The sequence below is a fragment of the Struthio camelus genome, chromosome 16, assembly GCF_040807025.1.
Source record: "Struthio camelus isolate bStrCam1 chromosome 16, bStrCam1.hap1, whole genome shotgun sequence".
Classification (NCBI taxonomy): domain Eukaryota; kingdom Metazoa; phylum Chordata; class Aves; order Struthioniformes; family Struthionidae; genus Struthio; species Struthio camelus.
In genome coordinates, this window is record NC_090957.1 from 63,222 (window position 1) to 81,402 (window position 18,181).

Here is an 18,181-nt window from a genome sequence, read left to right on the forward strand (position 1 = left end):
AATGCCCCCGTGGCGTTCACTATGCCAACCACCGTGCTGCTCTGCCCAGCCCTCTGCAGCGGACCTCGGGCGGGGTGGTGGCTGCTGAAGTGCAAGGTGGGTGACACGTCTTCTTATGTTGCAGAAGAGCACCGTTCCTCCAAAATAAAAATGCTGCTGGGCGTTTATCATGCAATGCTGGGCTGGCCAGGGTAGCGGGTGTTGATGGCGAAGAAACAAGGAGGAGACTCCAGCGTGAGCCCTTCTCCTGAGCGGGGCCTGGTTTCTCTAGGTTGCTACGAACAGCTGAGATGACATTCAGAGCAGAAGCACTCAACACGATCGGCTAGTGCTGGAAGCACCCTTGCTCAGAAAGGCAGGAAGGGGAGCCAGTGAGAAAGATGGCAGGTGATGAAGTCCAGCACCTTGATTTTGTCCTCTTCAGGCAACTGCGGTGGCCCCCAGTTAGGGGAGGCCTTAAAAAGGACAAGCCAAAGAACTCACTGATCCTCGGTCTTCAGAGCAGTTCACACAAAAGTAGATTTCTAATTACCTGCTCCCGCCGTTCTTCGCTCAAGGTGGCAATAGGACTTGCTTCTTACCCCCGTAAGCAGAGACATGATGGGAGAGGACAAACCTTTCACCCTTTGCAGTACTGCTTATGACATTGTTTCTTTGTAATTCCCCCAGTTTTCCGCCACCATCTTTCAGAAAAGTGCCGATTGCAGAAGATGGATCGTTGGGCACTAGCTTCCTGCTGTGTTCTGCACTTTCACACCAGTACTACTGAGACGTGAGGAGTTGAGAGTCCTTTTCCAGTAACCTCAGCCTCTTAAAACAACCTGGAGAAATACACCAAAACCCAGTTCCATTTCTGAGAGAAAAGTACTTAATAACAAATCCAATTCTACCCTGCTACCATATGCGGGCAAAGATAATGCTTGCACAACTCACGCTGATTGACTCTCTTCCCCTAAACGTAAGCTGGAAACCTGAAAACAGGACAGAGCAGCAGTTACTAACGAGCTGCCCCTGTCTGTAGTCCAAAGCATTAACCAAAGGTCTAGGCAAGGCCGCTGCGATATGTTTGTTAGGCACACACATATACTAAAGTGTCAAAATACAGCATTTGCAGCTCCAGTCTGTGAACCCCACATGAAACTGCTAAGCAACGGAGCATTTCCATTACCTAACAGACATATAGGAACCGAATAAAAGGGTATGACAGAAATGGCTACTGGACAGAGAACGGCAGGATATTACCAGAAGTGGATTTAATCTACAGGTAGGTTGAGCCACACATGATACTCATTGCAATCAGGCTGCAGTAATTAAGAAATCCATACTCACATTCCATCATTCCATCTTGTGACTGGCCAAAATGAACGAATGTGCTGTCGGGGGGGGGGGGGAGGGAGGAAGGGGGGAACGTTACAAGAACATTTAAGAGCAGTGACTACGTGGCTGCCCCTTAAGAATACCAGCAATGAGTCAATCAATACCCCTGGAAGACAGATACAAGCCATTCACACAGTGCAGACACCCTCACCATTATATGTATAAAGAGAGGCATCAGTTTGCACAATTGCACATACAGCTTTTTTTCCCCCCAAGAACACTAACATGAGTGTAGTTGCATACCGTTATCTCACTTTTACAAATATATCTCTAAAGAGACCCCCAAATTACCTTTTCTTCCATTTGTTTGGGAATCAAAACAGAATATAGAAAACACTCTCCTACTTTGGCAATTAATAAGACTAACTATATTAAAAAGTGTAATTTCTACAGTTATATTTATTACTTAATTTCATGATCAAATAAAATATATTACTTAAATGTTGTATAGTTAAACACCTTTCAGCTGTCCACCGTATAACTTTTCTTGGCCCACGCTTTCATATCCGACCAAGAAAAAAATATTTGTAGTCAGTTAAAGGGACAATGTTAGGAGAAATACCTTTGTCTTTTTGCTGACTTTTAAATTGTGACACAATCACTTTGAAGATACAAGCCAGTCACTCAGCTGGCTGACAGAAACAAGCGTTTCCTGTCCTTTGTTTTCTCATTCCATTTCTTGCATTTTCAATAAATAAAGGTATTCATGCTTTTTCCTGTTTTGCTTTCACGGCTGAGTACCAAAACAACGCAAAGGATCCCCATCAAAGGAGGCGGCAGCAGGGGCATTTTGTTTAGTCAAGGTCACGACTCCTCTTAGGTTTTGTAAAAGCGTAATTCACCACCTCAGCTTTGGGCCCCTCTCAATGTGACAGTATCCCTTTAAACAAAAGGAACGTTTACTTATTCCATATGAATCATTAAAATGACTTGCATGGAAACATTTACATAATTCATCTTTCGGCCAGTTACATTACACTTCATGCAGTATCACAGAAATAAGAGACTGGTATAAAAGCCATCTGAAGATGCAGTGTCACAGTGAGATAGTGCAGCGTGTCTCAGGACACAGCAGCTCCAACCTGCAGGTCCTCGCTCAACTCATTTACATAAAAAGAAAAAAAGAGAAAGAAACCTCAAGCAGTATGCTTTTAGAACAGGAGACTATGGCATAGGTTTCAGCATGGCAAATATGGCCACAGTTTGTGAAGTTTTTACTACCTAGGAAGAACAAAAGAAGGAGCTTCTTACTGCCCAAGCAGAGGTAACTCTGACTTCCGAGAGGTTTCTCAAAAGCACAGTCCCAACAGATACCAGCTTTTACGAAACAATACGAGTGGATAGTTCTGTGCCAGTGTATGATTCTGAGAGACTATGCTAAAGTACTTTCAATTTTCTTTTTCTTTTTTTTTTTTTTTTTTTTTTTTTAAAGAGTAGCAATTTTTTTTCCCCCCATAGGGAACCTCTATGTATTTTATTTCTGTTGTGAGCTGCATGTATACAATGCATCTATGGCAATAAAAAACTCCATACTGACAACCTAATAACTTTCAATAACAAATCATTCCTTAAGAGATGAGTAGTTTAGGCTGCTAAATAATTCTGCCATGAGAAAGCAAGTCTGAGGATCCTGAGAGTACATCTTTGCTGCTAGTTGGTAACCAAATGAAGAAATAGTGCATTTCACTGAAGACAAACCTGGTCAGAATTTAGCTGTGCTGCTGCCTCGATACCAGAGGTGAATGCTATAAAAGAACCAGTAAAAAAATCTTGTAAATCACACACTTATATTTAATATATTGAAACAAAATAGTTAAGAATGCAAGAACTGTTTACAGATTAAAAAAATATTTTTTAAACCATCTGATCTTAAAAATAGACAATAGTAGTGAGGCTTAAAATACAACCACTCGCATTAAAATGTTTCAAGCAATACCGCCTTAGCATGTGTCCTGTTCCGTCAAATGGCCATTAAGATAACGCATCAGTTGTTAAAAAGGTTGCGTTGGTCGGAGTCACTTTTTCACAATCCAAATCTACAACAGTTTTTCCTTTAATGGAAGATCCCGAGCAATCCTGGTGCAAACTTTCCCTCCTCTCTGCGAGTTTAGAAGTGGAGCGCGCCATCGAGCCACTTTGGCTTCCATTGGTTTGAGAGCAGACGTTATTAACTTTCGTAGTTTTATTTTTGTGGTGGTTGTTGTAGACTTTATATTTCATGAGGAGAATGAAGATGAAAACAAGAACTGAAGCCACAATGATTCCACCAATAATGATGATCATGGTTCCTCCAAGAAACTGTGCATGAAGGGATCGGCACTGCTTGTATTCTTCCTGGGTTGTGAACTGCACACATCCGATCACTCTGGTTGCGGTCAAAGATGTCAATCCATCATCGTAAACAGCAAGAACACAAAGGTCGTACTCACGTCCTGCAACCAGATCAGTCAAGAAGAAGGATTTACTAGCAGCTGGGATCATCCTGGAAGAGAAAATGAGTACAGTAAACATTCACATTTATTGAGCCTAAGGAAAACTCTTTAACTATCAATGACCTCTGTAAGGAAACTAACAGACCGGTACGCTAGCGTGGCAAACAGAAGCGGCAGCAAAAACCTAGCATCCCCAAGGTTACGTAGATGAGTAGAAGGTGCAGATTTTAGCAGTGAAAATCTCTTTACCTTGGCCACTTCACACAAATATGGGCCAGAGGGCACAAGTTTACAACGGCCAAAGAGAAGTCAGAGTAGATCTAGAGCCACTGTTTTGATCGTTATCTTAAACTTCTACGGTTCTGGCATAAAAGGGGCATAACACACCCCATGCAGGCTAGAAGACAGTCAACCTCTGAAAAGCCATAAAGGAACTGAAGCAATATATTTAAGGACTTAAAAGGCAGAAAAGGATGAAATGCAATGCTACATTAATTAAAATGTATTTTAGTAATTTTACATCCACAGAAAGCATGTTTTGAAGATAAAGGAGAAAAAGCAAGAATCAAACCTTTGGTCCACAGATTAACCTTATTTCCATCTTCTGACAGCTCCGTGATGCTCAATGTCTCGTAATCAGGCGACCGGTAAGAACAATCAGAGCAAAGCAACTGCACTTGCACCTAAGCAATAGCTTTTGTAGCCAAATAACAGCACATACTGACTTGGTGCAACCCTAACTTTAGGATTGCCCTATGTAAATTCCAAATATAAATTTCCTTTCCCACAATGTAGCATCCGTTCTAAATAAACGGATGAAAAGGATCCCAAGAGAAGAGCTATATGCTATGTCACAGAACTCCCACAGACCGTAGTAATGCCCATACAAATAAAAATATCTCATTGCAGATCAGCTCCTTATAAGCTATGATTCTAAATTCAGGTCAGATTCCTCCCTGAGGTAAAGTAGCGCTGTTGCAGAGTAATCAATGAAACTGTGTCCATTTATAGTGTCTGAGAATCTGGCCTTCTGCCGGCTGCAAAGTCTTTTAAAAGAAACAAAGAAATCTAAGTTTGCTGCTATTTAAAAGGAAAAAAAGAAAGACTAACCACTTATGGATTTTTTTCCAAATAGCCATCCAGGACAGTACGGACTATACATGCTTAGCCTGAAAAGAAAAGAAGAGCCTACTTTCAAAAATACATTTCTCTAAACACATGGCTGCTATCGCTGCAGCTACAGCAACACAATTACCGCTCTCCCATCCACGTACATAGAGCATCAGAGATTCATAGAAACGCTAAAGACAAAGACCCACAGAGGTCTCGGGCCCAACTTTCCACTCAGAGCAGTACTATCGCAAGCCGTAGATGAGGTCAGCCACACTTCCTCCTAGTCAATACTTGAAAGTCATCCGTCAGCCCCCCATGCACCATTCCAGCGCTAAGCTACCCTCCTGGTAAAGATATTTTTCTTCATATCCAATGCTAAACTGCAACTCGTGGCCGCGATCTTAATTAATAACAGTAACTTAAAAATCTGTACAGAATGTGGCCACATGCCAGGTTTTAAGGCTAATGAGATTTTTACTACAGAAAAGACAGGGTTTGAGAGGAGGCTACACAAAGAAACAGGCATTATATTAAAATGCCAAAACTACATTAACAATTCCAAATGCATACAGCAGATTCAGCCCTTCTCTGCCCTGCACGCATTACTTTATGGGACCAGCCTTTGTCCTGGATGTTGTTCTCTGGTTATACATTTCCTTGACTGGCTGAACACAGAGCGCAGTGAATCCTCAAAGTACATCCCACTCTTTGCTCTTCCCTTTCCTCCACCAATTTAGTTCAGCGATGTCATTACATCACGTTATACAATGCCAACAAGAACACCAATGTACTGTTGTCTCACTGGACCAGGACTCTAGAAAGCAAATGACTCATCGTTCCTTTACTTTTCCAGGTACAACTTTCAGTAACATATAGCAGCCGTTGATTCTCCCACACTCACCACATGAACGTGGCCCTCGGCGCTCATCTGGCGGGTGTGGCAGGTGCTCCGCAGAGCGCCGCTCAGTTTGCTCTGCGGCCTGTCATGCACCTTCCTAAAACACATACCATTATCAATTAGCAGACAAATATCTAATTAACTTTTCAGTCATCTGTTCAGCCACAGCTCAGTGACCAAACATGACAGGAGACGGATTGGAGAACACCATGGCTCAGGCTAGCCAGCATTCCTCCCTCATCTATGTACCTCGAAGGCTCGTTTGGATTTGGGTTTTCACCCCCAACATTTAAACGTGTCAGATGGCTACCGTATTTCCAGACTTCCATGGGTATATCCTCTTTTTACAAGAAGGACTGTTGTCTAGATGAAGAAATGCAAACGACTGCCCAAGATTTCCTCAAGTCCTAACAAATGATCACCCCTTGCACGTGGACTTGATGGATAACTGGCAATCCTGACGTACTCTAAAGTCACCGGACTGACTGCACATACCTCGCAACTCCACCAGCTGTGGCACACGTTGCACTGTCTGCGCCTGTGAGTCCATCCATACGCTCGCTGCACGTGCAAGGTCCAGCACGTCAAGGGCACGCTGTGTGTGTGCATGGCATTTGCGTGCAGCTTTCCAGAGAGGACCCGAAAAGGAAACACAGGACCCTTAGTCTTCTGTAACGTGCTTGACCAACGCAGAGCTATAAAACTGACGACAGTTTGCTATTTGAAATCTATCATTATTCCAAAGCCTTCCATTGCACTGCACTAAACTAATTTAGGAATTTCTGAGCATACGTAGCGTGGCTGATACCAACTGCTTTTCACGCAACAGATGTAATCGTTGCTATATCGATCTGGCAATATATCACCTTTTCCCCGAGAGTGACAGCTCTGCCCTTTAAGCAACAGTACTTCGTACTTAATAATAAAAGAGGTCTGCCTCCCAGAGAGTATCAGCAGTTTTACGCAATATATAGTTTCTCAGTTATCTGTATGGAACCATCACTGTTAAATATTGACCTTCTCATCTATAGCATGCAGTTGCAGCTAATTAAAGATATGATGATCACTAGCTATGAAAGAATAAATGCAACGCTTAGGAGAATATTGCCTTCAATGTTATGAGATCCAGCTTCTGATCGACTAGGACATCATTCAGATCGTTATGAAGCATTAGTAATCTACTGCTTATATATCAATTGTGGAACAAACTGAAGTTCATCCAACCTAGCTCAGAAATACAGAATCACATTTTTGAAGTTGCTGATCATTTGATGAAGCACTGGCAGACAAGATAGGAGCACCTGCACTACCCTTCAGGGGTTTTTGAGCACCAGTTGCTGCCCCACTTCTCTGCTGCACTTTGAGGAAGAGGGCCCAGGGTCCTGTCCCGCCTCAGAGCCGCACTGGATACAGCCTCTCTTCCTGAGCCGAATGCAGCAGGGTAAGGGGAGAAGATAGCAGCCACCAGTTTTCCAGTTAGACACGCAAACAATTCCTTAGATTGACATCCCCGATTTAAGAGTCAATTCAAGATATTAGGAGTTGCTGAATCCAGTAGCCTGACTGAGGCACGGCTGCTGCAGCTCCCTGTTCCCAAGTCCAGCCAGTAACGAGGCAGACCACGCGTTCCCGATAACGACACGTGCACACACACACACACACACACGTATTTTTAAAATATTCACACACACACACAGCGCTGGCCGCACAGATCAACGCAGACAGAAAACAGCACTCACACAAACGGCACCAGTGGCCTCCTCACGTTCCCCTCTCCAGCTGATCAGGACGAAGGTCTATTAGTGGGAAGTATATACATATGTAGTGCGGATCCCTGACAGCCGGCCTTAAGACGCTCGTTCAGTCGCTGGTACAGACTGCCCTCACTTACACAGGCACGCTACGGATCCCCCGGTAACTGGCCTTAGACACTCAGGCTACCCAGTAGCTGGCCCTTGGATCCTCTCTTCTCCAGTTGCCTTGAGCACAGAGGCACACACTTGCAAATAGGTCTCTCGGTTGACCACCAGACCTTACGGTCTCTCCAGTGGCTGACTCGAACCTCCTGGTCCCTCCTGTAGCAAAACGGCAGGCCCTCTGGTCTCTCCAGACTTACGGCTGCGTCGATACCTAGCTCCCAAGCTCCTTACCCTATACACTGGCTAGGCCAGCTTGACGTTCGCTAGCAATCGCACGCTGGCATAAGCGCTTGCACGATTTGCGCTCTCTCCAGTCTCTCTAGTCGCTGGCAGCAGAGATATAGAGGCCCTCTGGCCCGTGGTCCTCACTCACTCCAGTTGCTGGCACCACACGCTCACCTGGGCCCCTATGACTCGTGGTCCGACGCCAGTCGCTGGCGGTCAGATCTCCACATACACGCACGCATACAGAGTCCCGTCACCCAGAGAAATAGTTAGAAATAGAGTTTAATGAGAAGACAGGACAGACTGTGGTGATCAGGTGCAAGGCAGGGCCAGGCAAGCGTACCGAACGATAACCTGCTTACATGCAACTGGCCCCTTTTATCCCCTTATCCCTCTATTTTCCTGTGCTTTTTCATCCCCAAATCACCCGCCTCCCTTTCTCTGCCTTTGGTTCCTCCCTCTAAACTTCCCATAGTAAGCCTTGTACGATCCCAAGATGCTCTTCTCCTGCATCCCACGAGCCCCAAACCCCTACAGGAAGTAACCCCCTCAGTCTGTAAAGTGATCAGGAGAGCCTCTCACAGGGAGTGATCTTGGTGGGTTCCGCCCCCGTGCAACAGGGCTGGCCGCTCTCCTGCGAGAGCCCTCGGAGAAGCCAGATCAGGGTGCTCAGGTCTTCCGATTAGGGTATTGGCAGTCTCCGCCTGTCACTGTTCCTCTGTGCTCCTTCACGTGTGGAGATGAACCTTTTATCACATGACCTAACGCCAGGAGTCATTTTCGTACACATATACACATGTGCAAACTGTATCACTATGCAAAAGAAATGCATCTTCATCTGTACGCACGCACACGCGCATCATGTCAAAGCGGCAAAGACGACGATAGCATGGCTTCTCTCTCAAATTTCCCATTGCTTCCTAAGGCTTGTATAATATTCAACACAACTACTATTTTAGTATCGAAAGGCCAGTTGTGCTAACATCGCTTTCCCCAAGGCTAGCATCAAAAATCTGGGCAGGACTCAAGAGATGGCCAGTTAAATTAAAATTATAGCATTGTGAAATCCAAGTTGCACAGGAACTGCAATCAACATTCAGACTGTAAGCTCTTTAAAAAAATACAGATCCATTTACATCTCAGAAAAGGAAGAGGAAGAACTGCACAAAGTGGCTATTACGGTTCTTGACTTGCTCTATAGATGGCTGTACAACTTAGCGCCCGACCTTTCTTCTGAAAGCAAACAAGGCTTTTACTTTCAACACTGATGCTTTCCACAAATTACTATCTGCACCTTAATTTACCGTTCCGGATTGTTGCTATCCATCTCGTCAAGACACTTCACTATGACACAATTTTCTTCCTCTGTAACTAATACCTGCCTTCGGTTTTGATAACTAATTTTCACCACTGTCCCAAGGAGATAGGTCAGTACGATAGTCTCTATTTCAGAAAGGGAGACAGAAATCAAGCGACTCACTTGAAGCAACACAGTAAGCAGCAGAGCGAGAGGCAGAACTCTTGCTTTCCTTTCCATATTCACCACTGGGAAAAATGCTGCGAGGCTACGTGTTTCAAATGTCCCAAACTGGGAACAACAAGGGAAACTATGGTGCAATTACGTAATAATAACCACAGGCAGGGTGCACACATTCTTCTCACATACGTGACTGGGGAAATTGGTTGCAGTCTAACAGGAAAGTTTGGGAGAATATCATCTTCCTCCCTTTCCCTTTCACAGGATCCCAACCCAGAGACAGATGAAAGCGCACTCATCCACAAATTTTTACCCAGAGGAAGAAGGAAACAGAAAGGTGAGGAAAAATAAAAGAGTCAGGAGCAGGCGGAAGGAAGCAGAACTATTTAAACTCTCAAGATAAAGCAAAGTTGCTATAGCAACTGCTCTTCCCATGGTTGAAAGCATACACTGTGTTTTAATGCCGCTCACCTTGACAAAAGGGACACATTCCTGATGCCTCCTGCACTACTATTTTTCCCAAGCAGGGAGCTATTATCATCTGCCAGAAATAAATTATACAGCATAAATGCTATCACCTGTGCTCTAGGTAGAAGGAAGCTTTCCGTCTTCTGTAAAACTCCTTTGTTGAGATCGGAGCTCTGCCACTGCTGGGTATGCTGCTACACACCTCTCTACATCTTCGTGCATCAACAAACACTCCGTGAAATAGAGGTTTACGTTACTTACTGGAAACACTGCCTGCAAGAGGGTTTACAAAGGGTCAGCACAGAGTCTGGGGATTCCTAGCTCTCCAGTTCCACACTGTCCATTCATGCACTCAAAACGCTCATGCATTTATAGCGTAACTTAAAGTAGCAGCTGCTCAGAAAACTGCAAACGCAGAATTACAGCCCAATTAGCGTTCCTGTCATTTCAGTACAAAACTTCCCTTAAGACTCTATATTTGATGATTACTCACTGTGGGAACCGAACAAGAACACGTGAATTTTTCATCTTTGAGAGGCCTATTATACTGTAGTCTATTACCCCGTATTATTTGAAATCACTGCTCTGTGATTTAAAGCGTAAAGCGTTTCATGGTTTCGTTACTAAACTGAGCCTCTTGGTTAACAGGAATCAGGGTTGAGAAACGGACACGTCTACCTGGTATTTTCCCCCCATTTCCTCCATATAGCTCTTCTCTAGGTACGAGGCCGTTCAGAAGCAGTATTCAATTTAGCGCTTTACAGACAGATCTATTAACGAGCTACCGCATGAGTCACTCACGTATTTTTAGAGACTTTAGAAAGTTTAAAACTCATCGAGAACAAGTCGTTGCAATTGTAGGACGGCTGTCAAGCCATCTGACCAGCTGTTATGGCAGAGGATGAATAATCCCATTAAACAACTCTCTTATCCCACTGGCAACACCTCCGATGCAGCCGTTGGGTACCGCTGCTGAACGATCACGCTAGCTCTAGCTGCTTCTCAACTGTCTTTGCTTCAATTCACTTTCTAACACAAGAGCTGCATAAAATCCCTTTAGAGATCCCAGTCACAGCTACCGAGACATCTGTTTCATATGTCCCATAATTTCACAACTTTGCAGTTCTTTTAAACAGAAGCATCACAAATGTCCTCACAGCTGACAATTAAACAAGGCTCCATCTTCCAGTCAGCTCCTCATCATCCCCATCAGATGCCAACAAAGCATCCTGCTATCCTCCCCTAAAAGGTCCGCGCTGATCTTCGCTGCGTATCCCTGCTTCCTTATAAACAAAAAGCCGTATCACTGGAAAGTCAATCACCGTTGCAGAAAGGAGCAGCTATAAACTATCCGCACGATGCCCAACCAAATTGAATATCAAGTAGTTAATCCCAAGCAAATTAACTCCAGTGGACAAACCTGTGCCTTTAAAGGCAAAGTCCACACAAAATTATATCACCTAAAACTTTCTGTCAAACATCCAATTCATACTGGCAGTTTTATCACCGTGACCGCACGCAAGTGGAGTAAAGGAAGTATGCCATGACCAGCAGGAGCTAGAAGTCCAGCGTTAACATGCACAAGACATGAACAAGGCCACATCCGTACAAACGGAACGCAACTAAACCTAAAAACTTTGCACATCTTGAATTTTCTCTCTTCCCCCATATTTTTAGGCAAAATAATCACATTTGACTAGCATAAAAAGTAACCGAAATCGCCATCTCCATTTCCATAAATATAGCAACTGAAGTAATACTCATCAGCTTCACTCGGTCCACTGAGCTGGACTGCAAAGCTTAATTATGTCTGTAAAACGTTTAGAGATCCTCAAGAGGCAACACAAGGCAGACGTACCGTTAGTTTTAATAGTATAACTCCTCAGTAACAGGAGCTTAACGAGCGAAGTGTAAGGTGGCCATTGTCCCCTCATCCCCTCATTCACACGGTTACTGCTTGCAAGATAGGTGTCATTATACCACACGTTTTTAAACTACGTTATCATTTTTTGTTACTTCTGCTTCCTAGTTCACAGAAGTACCAGAACGGTTGCGTGAGCTGGGTTACCTGTACACTAATATGTCATCAGCAGAACTGTTATACTGAATCTGGTACATTCGAATCCCCGGGAGGTGATGCTGAGAAGGCCACTGTATAAGAGCAGAGGATGACGTCAGCTCAGCGACCGTGACCGCCTTCTCTTGCTGAGCCTTTGTTTCATTTGGAAAACTTGACTTGGCAGATATAAGAATATCTGAAGGGCCAGGCTCAGCATCTTTATCACAGTTGGTGCTGTTAGCAAGGTTAGGGTATGGGGTAACGAGGAGTTCAACTGGAGCTGTTGACTCTCCTGCAGCATTCGATGCTATGCAGGTAAACATGCCCTTCTCAGTCAGAGAAGTAGCCAAAATATCCAGAGTACCGTTCTCATAAGAAATAGTCCTAGACGTGTTAGAGACCAGCTTCCCATCCGGTGAAATCCAGCGAACGTACGGATCTGGATCGCCAACAGCTTTACATTTCAAAGAGACGCTTTGGCCTTCTGTTACTGTCAGTTTTGGGGTTCGGTGTGTTATCATCGGAGGTTCGCAGACAAATTCCTCCTCTTTAATAGACCAAAAGTATTTGCCCATCAGTTCCGGCGGGGAGGCACACGTTTCCAGATCGTCTTCCCTGGTGAGACGCCTCAGCCACACTAGTTCGCAGTTGCAATGTAAAGGATTCCCTCCAAAACTAAGCACCAGAGATGACAGTGGAGATCCTTTAGATTTAGCGTATACTGGTATTCTGGAAAATAAAGGATCAGGAGGGATCTTTTTCAGCTTGTTGGACGTCATGTCTAGCCGGGCAAGTTTGTGAAGATTTGAGAAGATTCCCTCTGGCACAAACTCGATGAGATTATGATCCAAACTAACCGTATTGACATTAGAAAGCTTGGCAATTGTTTCCCAAGGAACATTAACGAGGTTGTTGTAGGATAGATCCAGGTCTTCAATTGTTTCAATAAAGTCATCCAGTGACCCGGGAGAGATGTAGTTTAATTGATTGTTACTGAGTATTAAGTGCCGAAGATTAATTAAACCTTTGAAGTGATCTTCATTGATGTAAGTCAGTCTATTACTATCCAAGTGTAAGGCGTGAAGGCCTTTAAGATCAAAAAATGCATAAGGCATAATTTGACTTATTGTATTTCTCGATAGCGTCAAATGAATTAGATTAGTCATGTTTGCAAAATCCTTTCTCCTAAGTGTAGTGATAAAGTTATCCATTAACCTAAGTTCTGCTGTTCTCCTGTCAATACTGGGGGGCACAAAGAGAAGTCCAGTCTTCGTACAGAGAATTGTGAAGGATGGAGACAGGTTTTGACACATACATCTTTTGGGACACATCATGGCCTTCACAGCTGTGCTAATGACCAATAGATAGACAACCAGCCTTTCCATCGTAAGAAAAATAGCAAACCTAGAGGGAAAAAAAGAAGAAATCAATTAAAATATATTTATCTGGGACATTAGAAATAGGTTTACACTGAAGCTTTCATTACAAGTACACCTGTGTAAACTGGAAACACCTTCTGAGACATGAATTTAATTAACTGCTAGTATTAAATCAGATGTTTTCAGAGCTAAGCACTTCCAATTCTTCCCTACTTTGGCTCTGCTTACTTGTTGATAGAAACTCTTTAAGATTGACTGTGAGGCAACAGTCCACCACTACAAGGTAACGTCTACTCTGGGATATGCTAACCAGGTTATCTACCTTCTAGCAGCTCCTCACAGACAACCAGTCACACTGACAGCTGTACTTTAATAGGCAGAAGAAAAGCAGGATGCATATGAAGTGAGAGAAACACAAGTTAAAACCAAAGGAAAAAACGAATTAAATACGTAAGATTTCTTAGGCAAATGTACCACATACATAGCTTTCTCTTTGCAGATACGTCCTGACTCAGGCCTGAATCTCATTTCAGCCTTCATATCTCCCGTTCCAATTCTCTCAGTGATTATACTCCCTTCACTTTTTACCATTACAAATTTCTAACAGCTTGTTTGGTTTACCCCTCATGCTCATCTGTGTCCCCCCCTCAGTCTTGCTCAACCTGAGTAGTGAGCTCTTTGGAGAAATGCATATTTTAAAAATAGGGTCCCCCCCCACCCCCAGAAGGGGGCAGAGAACTAAGATTTCTACAGTAAATAATGAAGAGGAGAAATACCTTCAAAGGCATTTCTGAAAAGTAAGGTTATATTCCATGAGAGAAGCAGGTATATATTTTTTCCTGTGCAACATAGGTAGTAGCTTTGGAAAATAAATTTTTATAATTACATGTTTTTGGTCAATGAAATTCTCTCTATGAAATCTTATATATGCCAAGTTATTTCCCATTGTATCTAAAGCACTTGCCTGCTATACCAAGGGTAGATTTTCATTTCTACTTTACCCCCAGCTGGCTAAAAAATTACTAAGCATTAACTGCAGTGATTCAAGCCACCGTAAGGTTAAAGCTCCCGATCTGCAATGTAAAGGACTCAAACTATGTGTTTCGTGAGAGCATCCAGGTACAACCCTACTCCAAACTCTAGCCAGCTGGCAAGTCCTACTGTCTAAGAGAGGAAAAGAAGCTGTCTTTCTGAAAAGGAGCACATTTAGTTTTACTTCACATATAAGCCCTGGCATACCAGAAATCATAGCTGACTGTAGTTAACTGCACACACAAATCCCTTGCCGTAGCAGGTAAATGCAGAATACCATAAAAATAACAAACCGTTGCCTTTGAGAACGAGCGACGCAACACGATGCAGAGTCCTCAGTTCAGCACCAAGTCAGGGACAACAGCATCCCCTGCTGAGTCAGCTCCCTGTAAAGGAGGCTACCAAAGGCTTTGATTACAAGGGCGCAAGTTGTGGCGAGTCAGCAGATTCCCACGGAATGATTTTATTTTATTTTTTTCCCCAAGACACTTTAGTGATTTCCCTGAGCCAGAGCTCTTTCACAGGGAAATGGATCTTTAAGCACAGAAATACAATATCATAGTACTGTTGCATAGGCTGGAAAACAGAGTTTGGTTAGATCAAACTTAAAGCTCCCCAGAGAAAATAAAATTTTTGTAGAGTTAACCTATGATTTATACAGTGTTTTACTTCAATTAGGAGAGTGAAAGGCAAAGTTTAAACCACACATTTGTATTTTAACTAGTGTTACACATTCAGCTGTTAAGAGGTTAATCTTTAGCTGCATGCAATTCTAACCAGGTCTCTGCAAAATATTTTGTAAAACAAACAAACAAAAAAGACAAACCAACCAACCAAACCACCCTCGTGGATCCTCTGAACAGCTGAAGGGCGTGCACTAGGAGGAGAGGCTGGGGGGAACAGGGCTGGTTTAGCCTGGAGAAGAGAAGGCTTCAGGGAGACCCCGTGGCAGGGACCTTCTTGCATTCCAAGGAGATGACGGGGGAGCCAGGCTCTGCACAGCGGGAGGTAGAGACACAAGGGGCAGAAACTGATACAATTAAGGTTTGAGCTGGATACAAGAAAAACCTTTTTCATCAGGATGACTGCGTGGAGCAGGTTGCCTAGAAAGACTGTGGGGCCTCCATCCTTGGATGACCCGACTGGACAAAGCCCTGAACACACTGGCCTGATCTCAGAGCTGACCCTGCTTTGAGCAGCAGGCTGGACTAGAGGCCCCTGAAGCTTCTTCCCACCTGTATTATCCTATGATCTAATGCTGTTAATATCCCCGCATTTTTCACACTGCAGCTGTAACTCTAGAAACTGTAACTTCTGTATATCTGATTTTTAGTGCTGGTTTCAAATTCCGACTCAGAAGGCTGTTTTTTTTTTTTTTTTTTTTTTTTTTAAATCTGACAGTGTGTCAGTTCAACTTGGAAAACAGTAAGTGAAGTTCTTCATGAAGTAGGACTAAATTATTGGAAAACGTATCTTACAATACAGGTTGCACAAAACTAATGTCTACTTTATACTTACGCTGTCCTTTTTCTAATAACTTTCCCTTTAGTAATACCTTTCTTCCTAATCATTTTTCTCATTCACTTTTATAATATTTAACATAGTGCACTACTAGCTTTATCTTTCAAATATTTGCTTTTTCAAGAAACTCACTTCTATTGTAACTCCATCCTGTGCTCTGAGCCCTTCTTGTCCCTAAGGGCTCCATCTTTTGACTCCCACTAGGTACAAATGTTTAACGGACATGCAGTTATCCAAAAACAGGCTGCTGTGCAACATCGTAATTCTCTTGTTTTGTAATTAGCAAATATTAATGCATTTTAATGGATTAACTAACTTTGGGGCTGTAGGAAAGCAGCACATAACCACCTCACTTAAACCATTACGCTGCTTAAAAAAAAAAAAGTTGCTAACGTGAAACCACGGTACTAAATTTAATGATTTTTAGAGCCAACAATAAGCGTAGTGCAATTACTCTTACAAAATATATGACATTTACAAGGAAATTTTGACTGCTAAAGAAAAGCTGCATCCAACTGAATTATTGCTGTTGTCCGGGATCACTGTTAAGAAGAGGTCTGGGAACATCACCTAAGTACTGCATCAGGAAGACACCTGATTGCATGATAATACATATGTCCCGCTCCTCAAAACACAGAAAGCCTTTGCTTTCTCCCCCTGCACCCTCACACTGTACATCGCATCCACAAGCAAATTCATGCCAAACAGCACACCCGACCTACCACGCTATGAGCTGGCTTTTGTCTGAGCACGACCGCTTGCAATTAGCTCAGCCTTTGTCCGCGCCGCCGCGCTGCTACCTTTGGAGGACACCGATTCAAGAAACTGACTCGGTAGGTGATGCAGCCGGGGAAGGGCCTCCAACATGAACTCCTATAGTAGCTTTAAAGACCGTTTAATCCACAGCTTCTCAACAGACAGCTGCAGCAGGAGTGATTTTCATGCTAATATGACTATCCACTGAGCTAGGACATCAGCAAAAATACTTCTCTGAACCGTCGCTTATTAGCCGATTTCATCGGCTACCATCTGCACTGTCACAGCTTAAACTTCCCGCTAAAAATTGATTGAGGTGGTCATGGAATTCCAAAATTTTTTTTGGAATTTGCTAGCAGATGAGTATGATTTACAGCACATCCACATCTCGGATCTTTTAGGGGTCCCATTCGATATACATGATGGGAGATAAGTAGCTGACAGACAAGCACGCTCCTACAGCGATACATTATTAAGTTATCATTTGAAGTCTAAGCGATATTTAGAGAAAGTGATGCTTAACTCCAATAATTTTCAGCTATTGGCCTGTTACTTTGCTCCATCTGAGAAGAGTTTGGATTGCCTTTGCTGTAAGTTTACATTATATAACGAGACATATTTAACAGCTCTGAATTGCTACTATGGCATAAAGAGAGTTCTTATGCTCTTTGAAAAGCACGCAGGCCTCAGTATGAATAATAAAGCATAAATATACTATTTTACCAACTGCAACAAGAAGAAATTCCACCAGAAAAACAAAAACCCCTCACTCTGGTCCTTAGCCGAGTGCCTTTGCTAGAGAATGGCACCTTTCTCCGATCCAATACAACTTGATTTCAGCATAATCTGCTTCCTTCTCTTGCACCTCACTATTAATCTTACTGGAACTGTTAGCAAAATATATTCAAGCACTTTCTTTCCATTCCATACTTGCTTAGGTTTCTTAAGAGACTGGTCTTAGTTTTTGCACAGTGGGTTAGTTTTACTTATTCCGTAATAGTCTCGTTTCTCTGTTTTAGAGCTGAAGCCATGCTATTCAACGGTCAACCGAAACCAGGCAACACATACAAAACTCAGACCTACATTCACAGCTCAGAAAGAACATCAGTGTGGAGAGTTGCTCATTTGCTCACTTGCTTTTCTAAAATCCTTAGAGCTGACCTTAAAGTCAGATGAGGTATGCCTACCCTTGACATAAGACCCCCTTGGAAAGTCCAGAAACATGCTTCATTTTAAAACACAAAATCTGAGCCTGACACACAAATGCTGCATCTATTCAGCATTTTTCTACACCTAAAAAATCTCATTCAGCTCAGGTTTAAGAGACGTAACTACATTTGTTTGCATGAGTCATCCTCCACTGAGGTGGATTATCGACTCCTGCGTAGAAGGACACGATCTCCAACCACTCTAGATCCAAAATGTCATGGCTAACATACAGTGCAGCTTACTGTTAAGCACAATCAACATTTCAAGAATAGAAACTCTAAATCACCTAGTGAGTTTGTTCCAGTAAAATCCTAAG

General features: G+C 43.1%; 1 protein-coding gene across 8 annotated transcripts in view; it reads right to left on the reverse strand.

Moving 5' to 3' along the window:
- Positions 1-1,758: 1,758 nt before the first annotated feature.
- LOC104141146 (leucine-rich repeat and fibronectin type III domain-containing protein 1-like protein) overlaps positions 1,759-18,181 on the reverse strand; it is a 67,840-nt gene continuing 51,417 nt past the window's right edge. For all 8 annotated transcript variants that reach the window (XM_068909591.1, XM_068909593.1, XM_068909596.1 and 5 more), the window contains 2 exons: positions 11,978-13,372; positions 1,759-3,859 (listed from right to left, as the gene is read on the reverse strand). In XM_068909591.1, coding sequence (XP_068765692.1) covers positions 3,349-3,859; positions 11,978-13,353 — 1,887 coding nt within the window. In that variant the 5' untranslated portion in view covers positions 13,354-13,372 and the 3' untranslated portion in view covers positions 1,759-3,348. The remainder of the gene's footprint in view (positions 3,860-11,977; positions 13,373-18,181) is intronic.